Source organism: Populus euphratica, unplaced genomic scaffold (genome assembly GCF_000495115.2).
Source record: "Populus euphratica unplaced genomic scaffold, PopEup_1.0 scaffold31.1, whole genome shotgun sequence".
NCBI classification, from domain to species: Eukaryota; Viridiplantae; Streptophyta; class Magnoliopsida; order Malpighiales; family Salicaceae; genus Populus; species Populus euphratica.
In genome coordinates this window covers 2,939,612-2,958,898 of record NW_011499850.1, presented here as the reverse complement: position 1 = coordinate 2,958,898, position 19,287 = coordinate 2,939,612, and the positions used below count along the sequence as shown (strand labels likewise).

At 34.3% G+C, this 19,287-nt stretch overlaps 2 protein-coding genes across 3 annotated transcripts; both read left to right on the top strand.

Moving 5' to 3' along the window:
• The first annotated feature begins 599 nt into the window (after positions 1-599).
• Positions 600-1,272, top strand: LOC105121322 (probable LRR receptor-like serine/threonine-protein kinase At1g07560). Its single transcript, XM_011019914.1, has 3 exons — positions 600-713; positions 802-975; positions 1,048-1,272. Exons 1-3 carry the CDS (start codon positions 600-602, stop codon positions 1,270-1,272), a joined length of 513 nt encoding a protein of 170 aa, XP_011018216.1.
• Positions 1,273-4,418: 3,146 nt separating this feature from the next.
• On the top strand, positions 4,419-18,150 carry LOC105121171 (formin-like protein 13). 2 transcript variants are annotated; one of them, XR_841500.1, is made up of 18 exons: positions 4,419-4,802; positions 5,292-5,989; positions 7,094-7,315; positions 7,405-8,858; positions 8,950-9,073; positions 9,585-9,656; positions 10,859-10,957; positions 11,326-11,367; positions 11,843-11,923; positions 12,012-12,062; positions 12,183-12,264; positions 13,900-13,994; positions 14,590-14,661; positions 14,745-14,861; positions 15,883-15,951; positions 16,056-16,122; positions 17,092-17,461; positions 17,581-18,150. XR_841500.1 is itself a non-coding variant. In XM_011019720.1 (17 exons), the coding sequence occupies exons 1-17, from the start codon at positions 4,730-4,732 to the stop codon at positions 17,253-17,255; spliced, it is 3,582 nt and encodes a 1,193-aa protein (XP_011018022.1). In that variant the 5' UTR covers positions 4,419-4,729; the 3' UTR covers positions 17,256-18,150. The 2 variants fall into 2 exon arrangements, 1 of the variants encoding a protein (XP_011018022.1); XM_011019720.1 differs by having other exon boundaries at positions 17,092-18,150.
• The last annotated feature ends 1,137 nt before the right edge of the window (positions 18,151-19,287 follow it).

The following is a 19,287-nucleotide window of genomic DNA, read 5'->3' as shown; positions in this document are numbered from 1 at the left end:
ACCGAATCTTTTGTCAGGCTATTGTTCTGTTTACCCTGTTGTGTGCTGGATCTTGTGGAATCACGGTAAGAACGCGGTCTTCAACTCGACTCGACCACTTCTATAGAGTGACCTTGCTTTTACTTGCCTACTCTCGCTTCCACTCACCAGCGCAGACTAAAAAAAAAATTGCTCTCCGAACCGAGCTGGATAGTCTCCAATCTCACGGCTCTCTATCTGTGGTCAGTCTTTCTTAATTAAGGACGATAGGAGTTCGTCGGGTCTTGTACAGGTATAGGCAAGCCAATCCCACCAACTTAAATGACTTGTTTTTTAAGTATACTTTTGCTTGCTTTTAACACGGACGAAGGAGCTCGTCAAACGTCACCAGGCTTCGCTCATGAGATTGAAAACAAAAACAATTCGTAAAAAAAGCACCCATTTTGTACCGCTTCCGGAAGAAATTAAAGTACCAATGGGGAAAGAAAAATATCGTTGCTATCCACATTTTTTTGTTTCTAGGGGCTACGGTGTTTATCATATGGCTTTGAGTTTCATGTGGAGTTTTTTTAATGAACACTCATTATCTATATATATATATATATCCGCCAGGTGATCGCATGACATCAATCTTGACATGGCAGCAAAGGATGAATATAACTAAAGGCATCGCTAGGGGCTTGTGGTATCTCCATCACAATCCATTGAAGAAGATATGCCATGGAGACATAAAGGTGATTGGCCATTAGGTTGAGGGTCAATACTTCCTTGACTACATAATTTTTCATGAATCTCTTAACACTATAGTCTATTGTGTCTCAGCTAACAAAAATATTACTGAATGAGAAACTAGAAGCCAAGATTTCAGACTTCAATCTGTCACGTTACAAATCCAAGGAGAAAACGGGACAGGAGAAGATTGCGAATGATGTTTTCAATTTTGGGATTGTACTGCTTCAAATCATGACAGGAAGAAAGTCCACGTCTATTGCTGAGGTTTGCTCATGATTTACACTATAAACTACCTTTCATTTATCCTGACAAAAGGGTATAATTGATGCTTTACAGGCAAGGGATGCAGTTTTGAGAAAAGGAAGCTTGAGTGGCTTGGCAGATCCTCGGCTAAATGGAGCTTACGATTCAGCTGCATTTCAAAATGCAATGTCAATAGCTGTTCATTGTACAAATCCAAGTGAACGCGAAAGACCTAACATGGAAGAAGTGCTGCAGAAGCTTGAGCAGATTCAAACACAAATCTTGGTGAGAACCAATTGTAAAGATGTGATTTATTAGATCGACGGCCATGTTCGAGGTGTCCTGCGACGGCACCTGTGCTTGCCCATTCCTACTTTTCTTTTTTTGTTCTTTTCGGAAGCCAAGTTGCCTAATTTTTCTATGGCTCATAACTCATTAGTCCATTTCATGCATTGATAACTCAATTGTATGTACTTCGCCGTCCCTTTTTTTCTAACCAAATAATAGAAGAAAGAATTCTACAATAATAATAATAATAGCAATAACATTTAGTAATAACAATAATGAAATAAAAACTTGAGAAGAGTTTAATCTTTAAAAAAAATACATTAAAGTAATCATATATATATATATATATATAAAAGGTTTTTCGAGCCAATTAAGTTTTTTCTTTGGATAATCTTAAAGATGCATTATACATTGACTTATGCATTTTTTTATTAAAAAAATAGCTAAATAAGTTAGCACAAATCAACTTATCGAATTAACCATTTGATTATGTATAAAATATAACTATTTTAGATAAAAACATGTTGAAAATTTGAAATAATCACAACCTTTTTTAAAATATTATGTAATTGTAAACATCAATTTAAGAGTTTGTAAATTTGACCCGTGACTTTACAATATAAATAATGCCGTATAAACCTCATTTTATGGTCCCACATGGATCATAAGCTTATCTAATAAATGGTTTCACAGTTCTCAAGATTAGCAATATTGTTATGCATTACACTTCCATGTCTGTGTAAGATTATCAACATTGTTTCTTCATATATTTAAAATATTTCATACCACTATAATAAAATTAAATAAAATCTTTATTATAATTGTGAAAGCAAGTTTTAATTAAAAAATTAAAAATATATAAATCAATTATTTTTACGCACTTATATGAAAAAACAAATATATCAATAATAAATTTTAAAAAAATATATATGAAGATTTTACAATAAAAAATAAATATCTTATTTCTATTCGATATTAACAAGAAAATTATTTTAAAAATTCTGCATATTGGACTAACACATAACTATTTATAAAATAGTCCACAATACCTTCATAAAAAAATCTCAATCTATTATTTTTTTTATAAGTTCAGAAGAAAACACCATTTTAAATGAACCTCTTTTTCTAAGATGAATCTATTTACATTAATATTAATCTTTTGTGGGGGGGATGTGATCAATATTTAAGAACTGAAAATAAAATAAATAAAATTTAAAACTGAAATGCTTAATCCTCAAAATACAAGGATTAAAATAAAATAAAATAAAAACTCCAAAACGAAGTTATATACAGTATTTCATGCCCTATGATTAGAAGAAGAAGAAGAAGGATGATGATGATAATGTTTTTTTTTAGTGTTAAATTTAGTTTTTATTGTCTTAATTTTTTAATTAATAAAATTAAAATCTATTTTGTAATATCAAGTATCAATTTAATCTTGGATTTTTTTTTATATCATGAATATATCATATCACACAAATATAAATAAATTATAATGATTATAATTAAATATTTTTTTAATAATTAAAAAATGAACTAATTTAACAAAACTGTAAACGTCCACTTTATGGTTAAATCTTGATCCATAGTAATCAATAAAAAAACCATCTTCCTTTATCTTTTTTACTAGTTAGAGGCGTAAGCGGTTCACCGCAAGTTGAATAATTATTTTTTTTAATAAAAAAATAAATATATAAACTTTTTCAATGTTTTTTTTCTTATATAAAAATCATAATCATAAATTAAAAGATTTATGAATACATTTAATTAAATAAATTGAGAATTGTCTATACTAATAAATATATTAAAAAAATCATTAACAATAATTAAATACTAAACTAGAAAAATCATAAGTTATATTTATATCAAGATATTTGATCTCACAACATAGACCATTTAGTTATGTCCAATGACTTAGTTTATCAAAATAAGTTTTTTATTTAATCAAACAATAAAAAAAATAGACAAAAAAAGATTGAATAAAAAAAAATATTAGGCAAGGTTATACGTATTAGAAAAAAAATATTATTATTTTATATGAAAACTAAGTAATAAATAAATGATATTTAATTAAATGCTTAATTGAAAAAATAGATATTGAAGTAGATATCCAATCCCGAAACACGGGCATAAACTCGATTGTTTTAATAATATTATTTATTTGGAACCAATATTTTATTTAATAAAAAAATAAATAAAAAACATTTATAGAAAAATGATATAATAAAATTAAAGAAAAAATATTTTAAGTAGGGTTGCACATAAAAAATTCCTTTCAATATAAAAAAAATTGAAATTAAACTAAGTAAATATTAAATCATATTCAATTAAATAACATCATAAAAATTTGATAAAATTATGCAAAAAAATTTGAAAAACAAATCTAATAAAACAATCTAAAGAATAAATTAAAAGAAAAAAACTAATAAAACAAAAATTCAAGCATGTGGGTCTTTCAGCGCAAACCCATGTGCCTGGATTGACTTCTTACCTTTTTCTTTTTTTAATTTTGTTCAACCCTTATTTTTTTGAAAAAAAGGTAATGCATCTCGTGCTTACCTAATTATAGACAACCAAAGGTCATTGAAAATTAAGTCATGAGTTTTTTTTTTAAAAAAACTTGTTTTTCATTATGTTTTTTATTTAAAATATCTAAAAAATATTATATATCTATAAAGCAATGATCTTAAATAATATAAAAAACAGCTCAAAAATTAAAAATGAACTTATAAATTAAAAAAAATAACTTTTTGAGTTTACACTAAACTAAAGGACAAAGATCATTTAGGCAGAACACCCTTCTTCCATGAGTTCAACTTAGGGGTCATGAGTTTATAACTAGGGGTGCGCCTGAAGGCCTCGCCGCCGATGTGATTTTTCCCAAATCATAAAGCAGAAGGGAAAAATACCCAAAATACATCCAATTTTTGCAAAATTACTTCAAATTATTGTGAGGAACACGTTATCTTCAAGAGGGCCCATAGATAATATGGGCCTAAGCAGATGATATTCGGCTATTAGCCCACTGATTGAAGTCAACAGAAAGTAGCCCATTTGTAGACTATTCAACTTTATCCAATCAAATCTTTTGTCATACTGACAATAACAATAAGAAAACCAAGTCACTGAAAAAGTCGTAAGGATCATGCATGATGACTTCAACTATTTCCTCAATGTCGATAGTTAATGGCATCCACGTAAGACCAAGCAACCCGTCATGCCATCCCCTCTTATCAGTTAGGTAATAATAATGAAATAAATTTCATGCCAAGGGGCAACAGCTACCGGATGGATGGTTGATTCAATTCAGCTTGGCTTTTTTATGGTAACAAACAAATACTTCCACTTTTCTTTCCCTTGAAGCCAACCTTTTCATTTTCATTTCTTTCTTAGTTACTACCCAACCGAACTCCTCCTTGTTACGTAAAAGGCTGTGTTGCAAGAAAAAAGTTTGGAAATTTGAAGGGGAGATAGAGGAATCATTAAGATGTCGTTGTTTCGCAAATTGTTTTATAGGAAACCCCCTGATGGCCTTCTTGAGATTTCCGAGCGTGTTTATGGTCAGTTTTCTTTCATTTTTAAGAAAGATTGCAATTTTTCTTTTCTTTTTGAATTTTAAGTTCATTTTTTATTTAGGGAGAGAATTGGTTGATTGTGTTTGAATAATTGAGTCATGTTTTGAAGTGGGTATGATTAAAAAAAAAATTCCTTTTTGTGTTAGGATGGTAAGAAAATGTATCGTGGAGAATGCAATTTGGGGTTGTGGATTTTGATTATTACTTGAGTTGTACTCATTTTTAGACGTCTATTAGAAACTCATTAGCTTAATTACAGCAGTAAGTTAAAAAGTAATGAATTCATTTGTATATCGTAGGGATTTTGAAATTTGAAAATTTTTGGGGCTTGGTGGCTTGAGTCTAGAGGATTATGATTGGGATCGTTTAGAAAAGATATAATTTTTGCTGTCTTGTGGGGGTTATGACTTAAAACAACAACTGGGTTAAGTATTAATTTGATGGTTGACATTTACACATTCTGTGTGAATGCAGTGTTTGATTGCTGCTTTAACATTGATGCTTGGCAAGAAGATTATGAAGGTTACATTGGTCGAACAGTTGGTCAACTTAAAGAACATTTCCCTGATGCTTCATTCTTGGTGTTTAATTTCCGTGAGGGAGAGAAACAAACCCAGATTGCTGATGCTTTATTCAAGTATGATATGACCTTAATGGAGTACCCTTGGCAATACGAGGGTTCCCCATTGCTCACGATGGAGATGATTCACCATTTTCTAAGATCAGGTGAAAGTTGGCTCTCCCTTGGACAGCAGAATATTCTGTTAATGCACTGTGAACGTGGTGGTTGGCCGGTTCTCGCTTTCATGCTGGCTGGACTGTTGATTTATAGGAAACAGTATAGTGGAGAGCAGAAGACCTTGGACATGATTCATAGGCAGGCTCCCCGAGAGCTTTTGCAGTTGTTCTCAGCATTGAATCCTGTACCTTCTCAACTGAGGTATCTACAATATGTCTCAAGGAGGAATGTAGCCTCATATTGGCCTCCATTGGATAGAGCTCTCACGTTGGATTGTGCCATTCTAAGATTTATTCCTAATTTTGATGGGGAAGGGGGCTGCCGTCCACTATTTCGGGTATACGGGCAGGACCCTTTTCTTGTTTCTGATCGAACTTCCAAACTTCTGTACTCAACTCAAAAGGAAGGAAAAATTCCTCGGGCTTATAAGCAGGTCACTTCGTAATTCTATGTTACATATACTTGCTTTTTTATTTTGTACATTCTTCTTCGTCAAGCCATTTCCCACAAAGATCTATTAATCTGTGCTAGTCAACTGTTGAAACATCATTTGACAGCATTTATATTCCAATTATTGCTTCACTTTGCACTCTTAGACGGTGATGATATCTTTGGATTGTGAAATTTAATAGAAAAGGAATAGCTTTGGCCATCAACTAAGATTTTCAAAGAAATAAACTTGAACCAAAATAGCCTCATGATTGCTCAATTGAACAAGCAGTGTTCATCTCAACAAGGTAATTTCCCCATGAAAGCTGTCAGAATGGATGGAGAAAACCAAAATATCACAAGGCACTTGTGTTCCTGATGAACCTGATTCTTGGGAACATTAATCACTAAGTAAGACCTTTCTTTTCTGAATATTTAGAGCCAGACAATTTTATTGTTCAATCTTTTTACCGGCGAGCAAATATTTTCTTGAATCTTTCTGGAGGTGTTCTTAAGAGTCTTATCCTTAGGGGAAAAAAATAGGTCATTTATGATTTAAGCACTTATATCCTGGGATCTTTTGTTCAACGACACCTTCCCACTAGTGGAATGTATTTATCTACTGTCCCAAGATGATAGTAGACACCCTGATTATCAGTCTGGTTATTTTAAGTGCAGGAAACCTAATAGTGTGAGAATTTAATAATGAGCAGCACAAGGTGAAAGTTTGAGTGGCTTTTGAATCTAGAATTGACAAAATATGGTTGATGTTAACCAGAAGAATATGTTTTTTGTCAGTCCCTATACTGATGTGTTGTGGACAAAGGATTATGATTAATTCATGATGTACTCTTTCTCGAGCTCATTTTTCAGAGGCTTAATCTGCAGTGAGCTTGAGTCAGCTACGTTTAAGTTTTGTTCCAGTGACATTAAAGTTGCATGCGAAATTTGGTTTTGTGTTTCAACACATTTCCTATTCTTTCTGTTGTAAGATTCACTTTTCTTTATATGTTCTATTTGCTATTTATTGTGGCATCTGCTCTCCACAAACACTGAAACCGGTGTCTTTACATATATGATTTTCTGAACCCCTTATAATTTATTGCAGATAGAATGTGAACTTGTTAAAGTTGACATTAATTGCCATATACAAGGTGATGTTGTGCTGGAGTGTGTCAGTTTAAATGATGACATGGAACATGAAGAGATGATGTTTCGAGCTGTGTTTAACACAGCTTTTATTAGGTCAAATATCTTGATGCTTAACCGTGATGAAATTGACATGTTATGGGACTCAAAAGATCGATTTCCAAAGGACTTCAGGGCAGAGGTTTAATCCTTCACCATATTTCATTTGGCATAGCTGCTTGTTGATATTTTTATTCTCCTTCTAACACGGAGTTCATTCTTTGGATGAAGATTCTTTTCTCTGAAATGGATGCAGCTGCATCCGTTGTTGCAGAAGATTTCACTGGCTTTGAGGAGAAGGAAGGCCTTCCTGTGGAAGCATTTGCTAAGGTTAAAGAGATCTTTAGCTCTGTTGACTGGTCTGATCCCAACTCAGATGCTGCACTTAATTTGCTCCAACAAATTAGTGCATCGAATATTGCTCAGGAAGACTCAAATGCAGATTTGCAGCACAGAGTAGAGATTAGCACTCAAAAGCAAGAAATGAGTCCTAGAAAAGAACTTGCCAGCCAATCTGTGGTCACTCACACCACTATATCTACAGTCTCCTCAGAACAAGCTTTGACAGTTACAGCTGGAATTGAACTCATGGAACCCAAAGGTGGTTCTATCTCACCATCAACACCTGCACAGCCTCCACCATTGCGGCCTGCTGTGACATCTAGTGCTGTAAAAGTTTTTCCTCATCCACTACCAGCTCTTGATCTTTCAGCTTCAGAATCAGTAGATCATTCATCAATCAAAGAGAATGAAACCTTTTTAGAGAGCAGAGGTAAGTCATTATCAGTTGGCCTTCAACCTACAACTCCAACAACACCACCGCATCCACCTTTTAAGGAGGATAATTCCACTATCAAAACTGAATGCCCAACCCCACCTCCTCCTCCAATGCCGCCTATGAAGGAGATTCGCACCACTAGAGCTGGACCTTCTCCACCTCCACCTCCTCCAATGCCACCTGTGAAGGAGAATAACACCATTGGAGCTGGACCTCCTCCTCCACCACCACCACCTCCTTTAAAGGAGAATAACACCATTGCAGTTGGACCTCCTCCACCACCACCACCTCCTCCTATGCCACCTTTGAAGGAGAATAACAAAAATGGAGCTGGACCTCCTCCTCCACCACCACCACCACCTTTAAAGGAGAATAACACCATTGCAGCTGGACCTCCTCCACCACCACCACCTCCTCCAATGCCACCTTTGAAGGAGAATAACAAAATTGGAGCTGGACCTCCTCCTCCACCACCTCTGCCTTTGAAGGAGAATCATGCTATTGGATCTGGACCTCATCCACCTCCCCCTCCTCCCCCTCCTCTTCATTCAGGGCCAACAACCAGCCCAACCGTTTCATCTCCTATGCCACCAGCGCTGCCGCCTCCTCCCATTATGTCAACCAATTCCTCCCATGCCCCTTCTGCACCTCCTCCTCCTTCTGGTAAGGGCACTTTAAAGACAGGCAACAATAGAAATATTAAATCGCCTGGGTCTCCATCTCCTGCACCACCTACTCCTGCACCTCCCTTAGGTTCTCCTTCCATCTCCAAGGGACGTTTGTCGCGTGCTATAAGTTCACGGAACAATCAAACTAAAAAGCTGAAGCCATTGCATTGGTTGAAGTTAACAAGAGCTGTACAAGGAAGCTTGTGGGCTGAGGCGCAAAAGTCTGGTGAAGCCTCCAAGTATGTGCTGCGTTCCAAGCATTCTGCCATACCATGCCCTCATATTCTTTTAAGTCTCATATGCCTTTTCTTTTGTGACCTCTTCACATAGGGCCCCAGAGATTGACATGTCAGAACTTGAGAATCTTTTTTCCGCGGCAGTTTCAAATACAGATCATGGCGGGAAATCAAGTGTGCGCAGCTCACGGGGACCTAAAGTTGACAAAGTGCAACTGGTAAATGAATATGTTGTCCTAATTGATGCAGTGCTAGATTGCTGCCATTTTTCTCTCAGTTGAAGAAGTGTGCATAAATCCTTTCCTTTCAACCCTCAGACTGCTGCTGTTATCTTTTTTGACAGTCACGGGATCAAATTTAATACTTCAAACCCATAACTGTAATGCATGGCTGCTGCGATTTATTTTTGTTGCATGAAATTGTCTACATTTACATCTTCTTGTATCATTCAGACTTCTGGGGAATTTTGTTGTAAATGTCAATTCAAAAATTACCATCTTAGTCATTCTAGTGTTTCAAGCATCACAGTTTAAAGGCTAAACTAAGCAATCTCCTGTCATGAATCTTAAGACAATATGAGTAATACATTATTTTGCTAATTGATAACATGCTATTTTATGAAAAATTTCAGCATTTCAGTTTTTATATTATGGGAATGAAACTGAGAAGTTATATTATATGTGTGTGTCTAAGTATTTGTATGTTCTCCTCATTATTATTTTCTTGCAGGTTGACCACAGACGGGCATACAATTGTGAAATCATGCTTTCAAAGGTGAAAGTGCCACTACATGAATTAATGGTAAGCTATATGTAATGTTCAGAGCAAAGCCTCCTAGTTCAGATGAATACAGAATTCAACTTCACTGTCCCTTTACCTACCTGTATAAGCACGGCAACACAAATACTTTGTCATATCTAGGATAATATTTGGGAATCATGTCCTTCTCTGAAATTGTGTTTGGCATACTCCAAGACCATGAATGCAGTTTAGGTGTTTTGGGGAAAGCATTGCAATTGATGCTTTGGGACACCACCACAATTGGCTTTTGTGGACCAAGACCACAATACCAAACATATCCTAACTACTGCAGGACAGCCTGTGGGCCGTTCTAATCTGACTTTTAGATGCTGTTATAGCTCTGTTTAGAGCTGTATTTATGTGGGATTTCAGCTGGAATTTGAGGAAGGATGTGGGCGGGATAAGATTCTAGGAGTCACACCTAGAGGATAGAAAAACCTATGCTCCACACCTAGGGTTCTTAGGAGTCACACCTAAGGAAGATTGAATCACACAATCAAAAGCAATTTGCTAGAATTTTTATTCATTAACTGTAATTAAAATATTGAAAGATTGCATGGCCGTTTTATGGCTGTTTTATAGAGATGCTAGGACTTCTAGTCCAACAAGGACTTGTTTTCCCATATAAGAAATCTATTTAGAATAGGAAAACCCCAATAAAGCTAATTACTTTATAAATAATAGAATGCTAAATATAAAATCAAAACCTAGACAAATTTCCCAGAATTTTCAGCAGATCTGGAAATTACAGAAATGCCCTTGTCTAAAGAAAGTTAGCAATCTTGCTTCTTTTGTTGTCTGCATCAGCATGTTTTCTTAAACAATCATGATACCCCTGATGCCAATACAAGCATTTCTGTAGCTTACATTAATGTCATCATGCTCATTGTCATCTCAATAGTTATGCCAGTACATCTATTTAGAGGCCCTATATTTTATAGTTTTTGAAAAGAAATTTCATCCCTTGCAATGAAAGTCAGATTATGTTATTGAGGTCTAGGAATTGTAAATCACATGATAAGCATTATTGAAATTTCCTTTCCTGTCCTTTTTTGTTCTTTCCATCTTGCACTTTCTATAAAATATTTTCAAGTCTGCTATGATTTTATTTATTTCCTGTTATTTATCGCTTTCAGTCACAGCCCATATGGCTAATATTTTATAACTTGCTATCCTCATTCCATTGTATGATGCATTGACAGAGTTTAGTACTTTCCCTTGAGGATTCAGCATTAGACGTTGATCAGGTTGACAACCTCATAAAGTTCTGTCCAACAAAAGAGGAGATGGAACTGCTTAAGGTGATTTCTTCTTCTTTTTTTAAGTTAGTATTATGCTCTATCATGTATCATTTGGGGCTATTGCTAGGTATGATATTATGATATCTTGCACTTGCAACCATAATGGTGCATATTCAAATCTTGGGCCAGCCACTCTATTAAAAAAATGTTCAACAGTGGGATTTTCTCAACTTCTTTCTATGACTCGATTTTGGTGGGTTCGTAACTGGAGATAGCCCTTTTTTTTGCTTTGTATTTTATAGTTATAGTTTTCAACTCGGTAATTTTGTCCTGTTATCCCATGGGCTCTAATTGATTTCAGTCAGGAGCTTCAAGATGATAGTTTCATGTGTTTTGGGCTATAATTGCCATTTCATTTCTTTGTCCAGGGATACACTGGAGAAAAGGAAAAGTTAGGGAAATGTGAACAGGTCAGTAGATGTAGTTTTTGTCTTGACAATTGTTTGTTATTGTCTTTTGTAGAAAAATTGAAGTATTTCTCAGAACTACACAGCTTACACATGGATATTTATGATACTTCAAAATTGCTACCTCTTTTGGTTGAACTTTGGATGGACTCGAGGCTTTTTTTCTTTATGTATATTGATATCACATCTTTTGTCAACAATGGTTAGATGTATGAGAAGGTAAACTGGGTATGTTTTAGATTTATATTTGTTCTTTGTTATGTCAAACCAAACATTCGGACGAGTCTGAAGTTGCAGTGTTGACATAATTCCTATGATTCAAACCCATCTTCATTTTCTCAATTAGCATGGATAAAGAGGGCTCCCAGCCTTTTTCCTTAGAAAGGGTCAACTAAGAATGAGAGAGTTTGTGTTAATTGAAATGATCTGTTTTTGGCATCTATTTCTTATTTTATAAGTTTATGGATCTCTTTGGCAGTTCTTCTTAGAGTTAATGAAGGTGCCGAGAGTAGAATCTAAACTCAGAGTTTTCTCATTCAAGATGCAGTTTCATTCCCAGGTTAGGAAATGCATTCAAATGTTTGCTACCTTATTATGCTTGGTTTTGTGTTAGATTTGAGCCTATCATTTTATGTTTGCAATTTTAGGTCTCTGACCTCAGAAAAAGCCTTAATGTTGTGAACTCTGCAGCAGAAGAGGCAAGTTAGACTATATTACTCACTCTTTTAATTTGTGAACTCTTTTAATTTGTGTTAGTGTTTTGGGTACTAATTCACATGTTCTAAGTAGTGGAATCATTGTTTCTGGTGCTTTATCAGATAAAGAATTCTGCCAAATTGAAGAGAATCATGCAGACTATTCTTTCGCTAGGAAATGCTTTGAATCAGGGAACTGCTAGGGGTAAGCAGAAACTTTTATTGCTCTACTATCTTGCTGTGGTGTGGTTTCTTGTATACTTGGAGCTATAAAAAAATCTGCTGCTTCCATGATTGCCTGCAGGAACATTATGTTCATGTGAAATCGTAGACTTGTGAGGGCTTTCCTCTGCATGTAGAAAATTTTGAAGGACTTCATTTCCTAGTTTTAGGTAGTCAATTATGCACCTGGTTTTTTTATGAGCATTTGGAATTATCCTTTTAGAACATGTGGAATAGTCTTTCTGCTGATCACGTACAAGAAAAGGACAAGAAAGAGAGACAGAAAAGAGAGAAGATGAGGGAGAAAGGTTTAGCAATAGAGAATGAGAGAGCTAAATTTCAATAACATCCAAAGCTGCCTCAAAACATAACATGAGATGCTTTGAAAAATATATAATTAATATCCAATTCATGCATTTGCTTTCTAGCATAAAAATAATGAGATCCTTAGTGTGTCCTCCATCACCTGGACTTTCTGATGAATGATACAAGCTCTTAAATATTTTTCATGCAGTCATTAATGGATTTTGAAATGGAGAAAAATTGTAGATTTCTTGGAAACATGCACGCTGATTTTGGTGATTTGGTGTATTTGGACAAGGAGTTATTTAATTTTTTGAGATCCACTATTTTGTAAGAAACTAATTTTAAATAGAGGGGTTTCCTCTTTTTTATTGAGGTGGTGCTGTTCTGTTTTTTTATCTTTTATTTATTCCTGGACGAATTCTTTTAGCTGATATTGAATTTGATTTGAAAAGCCCTTCCATTTTTGTAATTTTTTTTTTATCTAGGATTTCTTATAAAATCTCCCTTTTGTCATACTTCTGCATTTCTCCTTTCTCGATAAATATTTCTTCTTTGATCAGAGAAAACTCTTTCCTATCTCTTATAGTCCTAAGTCATTTCCATAAAATAGGAAGGTTGCTGATTGGTGTTCTTTTGACACTATTCATGAAATTTCGTTACTTCATCCCACACTCTCACTAGCACCTTGAAGCAGTACCTATTTCTTCAAAATAGTTTATGATGGCATGTTTGTCATTATTTTTGTGAATGATTAGTCATTTCTTCTAACCTTTGCTTATTGATTGTTATTTACTGGATGAAAATGAGAGAAATACATGCATGACCAGCAATGTACCACTCATCAGATAAGTTATAATTGTTCGCTTTGACTACTGGTACAAAGATTATCTAAGCCTTATTCAAAGAGCAACCATTCACAGCCATTATGAAAAGTCCTCTATGGGAACACTGGCAACATGCTTATCAATTAGGTTTTGGATTACTTTTGCAGAGTCCATGGATTATGATGATTGGAGATTGAACTTTTGGTATTTTTCATTTACTCACAAGATTAGAATTCCTTATCTGAAGATACCAAAGTCTTATTTTATGTTCTGTGTACAGATTTCCTCGACCTCTTACCCTGTGATCACTTGAGAATTCTTTCTATTTGTTTATTTTCTTAGAAATTATTTGAGAGTTGAGATGCCTTGGGTTATCAAATCTTATCATATGACCTAATTTTCATTTTGTAGCTCTTTTTTTCCCTTTCAGCTGGTAACTGCATTTTATTCCTTAAGTTGAATAGAAAGTTTTTTCCCTTTTCTTTTAGGTTCAGCTATTGGATTTAGATTGGATAGCCTTCTTAAACTAACAGATACACGGGCAAGGAACAACAAGATGACTCTCATGCATTATCTTTGCAAGGTACAAATTCCTACTTTCATGAGTTTCCTATGAAACTAACTTCTACTAACTTTTAATGTAATGATTTGAGAATTCTATGGAGACATGCAGTCATTTTCTCATCTTGTTCTTTTATGCATGACTTTTCATAGCATATATTTCTGTACTAGTAATGTATAACATAACAAGACAGATCTAAAACTTAATGTATTTGTATGTTTTCTTTATATGATTGTACAAAGTTGTACAAGTGTATGCTGTTGTTTATGTTATGAAGTCAGTACATGGTTTTGAACTATGTCAAGATGCCAACTATCCATGGAACTCAACTGGCCCATTAATTCGTTTCTGTTCTCTTTGCTTTTCTGGTCCAGTTTTGATTCCTATTTTTCCAAAACCAAGAGGTCTGTTCTGCTCTTATTATTTTGTTTGAGCTCAAAGCAGACATGGCTTCTAATTTTTGTTTACAGAGGCTTGTCAATGGAAATGAGATTATGTTATGTGCGTCAAATTTATAGATGTTATCTTTACTGCCATACTGAGGATTGAAGCTTCTATTTCTTAGTTCACAGAGAATTTTCTGCAAATCATATACATTTTGCTTGATATGTTGTAGGTTCTTGCTGACAAGCTACCAGAACTTCTAGATTTTTCTAAAGACCTTGCCAGTTTGGAACCTGCATCAAAGGTACAACTGTCGGTTTTGTTGATCATCTCAATGTATTTGGAAGAGCCAGTATCTTGTGACTAACATGTTGGATTTTCATCTAGATACAATTGAAATTTTTGGCGGAGGAAATGCAAGCCATAAGCAAAGGACTGGAAAAAGTTGTACAGGAACTGTCTGCCTCGGAAAGCGATGGTCCTATATCAGACACATTCTGTAAGGTACTGCAAATCAGATGATGTTTTTTGTCATGCATATAGGAGAAAAAAAATATGTCCATTATTACTTGTTTATCAATTGCAATTCTTAATTCTTCTAAGTAGATTACTATCCCTTTTGCCAGTATTCGAGCTTAAAAAAATTGCTGCTGATCACTTGTTTTTCTTAAACCAAGCTTCGGACTTTACATTATCTATTCAGATAATATATGTGCCTCAATGCAAGCAAACTTTTTCCTTAGATATAATAATAGGCAATTTGGAAATGTTAAGGATTGAAAAGAGGAACAATCCTATAGAATTTGGTAGATACATATATGTAGCACACCCACACATGCTGTTTACATATATGTACTAATTTGTATCTGCTATCCAAATCACAATTTTTCTACCTCCGGAGGGAAAGATCCCCCTCTTTTGGTCAGTTGTCCGTTGAGGAGGGATATATTTTTTATTATATAAGATGTACACATTGAGATGGTGATTATATGGCTGCCAGACATAATTTATTGTGTTACTAGATCAGGTAATAAACCTAATCCTAGCAAAGATTTACCCTTATTGATCCATTGATATGGTGATTTTGGATTGTGCTCTAGTTTCTGTAACTGCTTGTAGAATAACATGATCTAATGTGATGTTAAAATGAACTCCAAATTAGAACTGATTCAGGTACTGGTAAAGGGAAATTAATGAAACCATTGTGCATAGAGGACAGAATGTTGTATTCAGATTCTCTAAAGAGAGAATATAGCTTTGATTTTCAATGATTAAAAGAATTTCTAACACTGAAGATGTAAGGTAGCTAAAAACTACAGATGAATTTGTGGGAATGATTTGCACGGCACCCAAATAGTGATCTTATAGATTTCTTAGAAGCTCTTTGTGTGTGTGTGTGTGTTTGCTAGTCCTTATACAAGCGCAAGCATATCTACTCATGTTGGTTAACACAGGCATGCCTGCACACATTTGTGTGAGCATATCCATACAAATTTTCTCATGTAGCTTATCTTCCATTGTTCAGATTTTAAAGGAGTTCCTTTGTTTTGCCGAAGCTGAAGTAAGGTCTTTGGCTTCTTTGTACTCTGGAGTGGTAGGTTTTAAAACTTTGCTTGGAGAGTGGTGCTAATTTAGTGTTTAGTACTCTCAATTCTTTTTTTTTTTTTTTTTTGAATCTGGAATTTGATGTTATTTCAGGGGAAAAATGTGGATGCATTGATTCTTTATTTTGGAGAAGATCCAGCTCGCTGTCCCTTCGAACAAGGTATTTGTTACCTACAACAGTTTTGTGATATCGTTCTTTTTATTTCTGATGAACAAAAACCGAAATCTTTTCATAATATGGCATCGTTTGTTCTTTATCTTGATCCATTCTAGTGCAGTAGATTATTGTTAGTTAATTCTATTTAATGAACATACTGGCTCAAACTTGCTGTTTTTTAGAAAACAAAAATTGGTCCTGTCTATTTGGGTTTTGATACTTTAATGGAAGTCTTTATGGACTGCATCAGAGTCGTGTTTGGTTTGGGTTAAAGGGGGTTAACACGTAACTGCAAACTCCCTTATCTCTCTTTGGCAAGCTTTGGGGATGGAGATTTTTAAGGGGGTTAACAAGTAACCCCTGAAAGGCTTTAAGTGTTTACTTTTGAGTGGGCTATTGAATTTAAATTTGTTGGGCTCCACCATTACACAACTTTGTACACCTGCCAAACATCCTTAACGCTTCATCCTTCAACTACTTTTTTACACTCCTGACACCAAAATCCAATTTTTAACTCCGAACCAAGCACGACCTAGATGCCATATTTTGTGCTAAATTGATCGGTCCGGTATCCAGCATAAACCTCATTGTCTCTGTGTCTAGCCGATCCACCCAGCATCGATGCGAAGTGATAGGAAGCTCAAAAGCTGACCCTTCTTGTGATCTAATCATAATTGCATCATCTGTCACGTCAATTTATCTGAAGGATACTTCTAAACCCAGTCTTGTTATCTTTGTAGTTTGTAGTGATCCCGATTGCTACCACCTTTGGATCAATAAATTTTACACTGTTTTATGCACTGAAAGACTTGATGCAAATTTTTTGTTATGTGACAAAGCTTCATCTGAAAGTTCATTAGTTTTATTCCAACTATCTACATAAATGGCCGTTAGTGCCTAATTTGAGGAGCTGGCAATGCATTCATTTTCATAGTAATTTCCATCTCTTAAGTCCTTAAAATACTTCTGCAGTTGTATCAACTCTGTTTGATTTTGTGAGACTGTTCCACAAAGCCCACGTGGAGAACTGCAAGCAGCTAGAGATAGAAATGAAGAAATTAGCAGAAAGTGAGAAGTCAAAGATAGGTGCTCACAAGGAGTTACATGCTCGAATAGAGAGTGGCAGTGTCAAGTGAGATCAACTAATAATTTCATTTCTAGGGAGAACTCTGGCGGAGCAGAGGCATCCGATACAGTTGATTGAGAAGACAGATAGGGATATCTTGTCGCTGTCGGGGAACAAAAAACCGTAAATTTGGCTGGCAGATTAAGTCAGAAATATAGGCATATCATATAAAGTGACAATGTGCTGCAAACTGAGATTGAGGTCGTCTTTTTAAAGGTCAGTCTCTACCCCAGTCTACTGAAGTAACCAACGCAAACACGACCTATAATGCGTTTTGCCCCTTCTCACTCTTACTGAAGTAACCAACGCAAACACTACTACTATTTTTGGTCCAGATCAGAGGGGGCTGCAGAATCCTGTTCTTGTGGAAGGCAACCTGTAAAGTGTCAGTTAGCAAAATTTCTTGTTGTAGACATTAAAGCAAGGAGTTCGGGGACTTTTTCCCTTTACAATTTTGGTCCTTACAGACAGATTAGGTATTCACTTATTTCCTGAATTTTTTTTGGCTAATATCCACCTCCTGTGTATGTACAGACATTCAGTTCGATTGTATATATCTGTAAGTCAGAGGCTAAGCTTAGAACAGTCTTTTTCCTGGGACTTGACTTCCTTTGCGTTTGAAAAATACGGGCCAGTGGCCACCCTCAAGTACATAACGGTAACGCAATGGAATGGCCAGCGATGTCGAAGAACTTGCAAGTGATTATTAAACTACGATGCCTGCCTGCCAGAGATGCTCACAGTACAAACACATTAATGGTCACAATTCTTTATAGTAAACGATTAAACATGGTCACCTTTATGTCTTTTAATGAAATTCAGCTGTATCCTTGTAATTTGTATTTCCCAGTGACGCTAATGGAATTCTCCATGTTATGTCTTTGAATGAATCTCAGCTCTTGGTATAGATTCGATTGGTTACACAGTCTACACACAAATATATTCATATCATGTTTTAAAAAAAAAATTAAAATTTTTTTTTTATTTTTTTTTTTTTATGTTTTAAATCGTTTTGATGGGTTGATGGGTTGATGATGTGGTAATATTAAAAATATTTTGAAAAATAAATAATATTATTTTAATATATTTTAAAATAAAAGATACTTTGAAAAGTAATTATTATTAAAATGTTAAATATTGTCTTAATGTGTTTGTGATTATGGTATAAATTTATTTTTTGAAGTATTTTTCATTTGAAAATGTATCAAAATAATATTATTTTTTATGTTACTTTTGATATTAGCACATCAAAACTATCCAAAAAATAATAATAATAATTTAAAGTTAAGAAAAATCAATCTTTTTAAACAAATATGATTAAATCCCAATGACAAACACCCTGTTTATAACGATGTCGTATTATTTTATAAAAACTAGTTGTTAATAATTGAATGTAGCTCCTTGGAGCTTAGATTATCCTGTCTTCGACGTCACAAAAAGAGAGCATTAAGGTATATGAATAGCTGAATGTTGCTCCAACTTTTAGACACATGATTTCCAATCGTCCTGCTAATCACGCAGTTACTGAAAAGGAATGTATTTTATTTCAAATTTATGTTCCTCCTTTAATTTTCAAGTGTGGTTTTGCGAGATAAAGGGATGCTCCTTTTTTTTAATTATTAGTTTAAAAAAATTAAGTGGGGATCAGATTACATTTTTTTTTTATCAAAAGATTAACTTAATCAAGGTAATCATACCGACTCGACCATTGCAGCATTTAGGGTAAATTTTATATAAAAAAATATAGAAGTAAGTAATCAGAAATTAATGAGATGTTAAGAATTAACGGCGAAGATATTTTGAATCACATAAATATAGAAAAAAGTTCCTATTACTAATTATATCATTGTAGCATTTAGTGTGAAACTAGGTTACTCCCCGCGTTATATAGATTGGTTTTAGTGTTAAAAAAAAATTATGAGTTTTTAATAAGAACGTTAAGTTATTGGTATATTGAATTAATTTATATTATTTTATTAAATTCATAATTCAAATTAAATTCATGATTCAAGTCATAAAATTAATTGAGTATGTCAAAATAA

Bases quoted from the DNA above. Each gene is read 5' to 3' on its own strand.
- LOC105121171 (XM_011019720.1), top strand. From the start codon at position 4,730: ATGTCGTTGTTTCGCAAATTGTTTTATAGGAAACCCCCTGATGGCCTT. The intron at 5,990-7,093 runs GTCACTTCGTAA...AATTTATTGCAG, and splicing joins TTCCTCGGGCTTATAAGCAG to ATAGAATGTGAACTTGTTAA. The intron at 11,924-12,011 runs GTTAGGAAATGC...TTGCAATTTTAG, and splicing joins AGATGCAGTTTCATTCCCAG to GTCTCTGACCTCAGAAAAAG.
- LOC105121322 (XM_011019914.1), top strand. From the start codon at position 600: ATGACATCAATCTTGACATGGCAGCAAAGGATGAATATAACTAAAGGC. The intron at 714-801 runs GTGATTGGCCAT...ATTGTGTCTCAG, and splicing joins TATGCCATGGAGACATAAAG to CTAACAAAAATATTACTGAA. The intron at 976-1,047 runs GTTTGCTCATGA...GATGCTTTACAG, and splicing joins AGTCCACGTCTATTGCTGAG to GCAAGGGATGCAGTTTTGAG.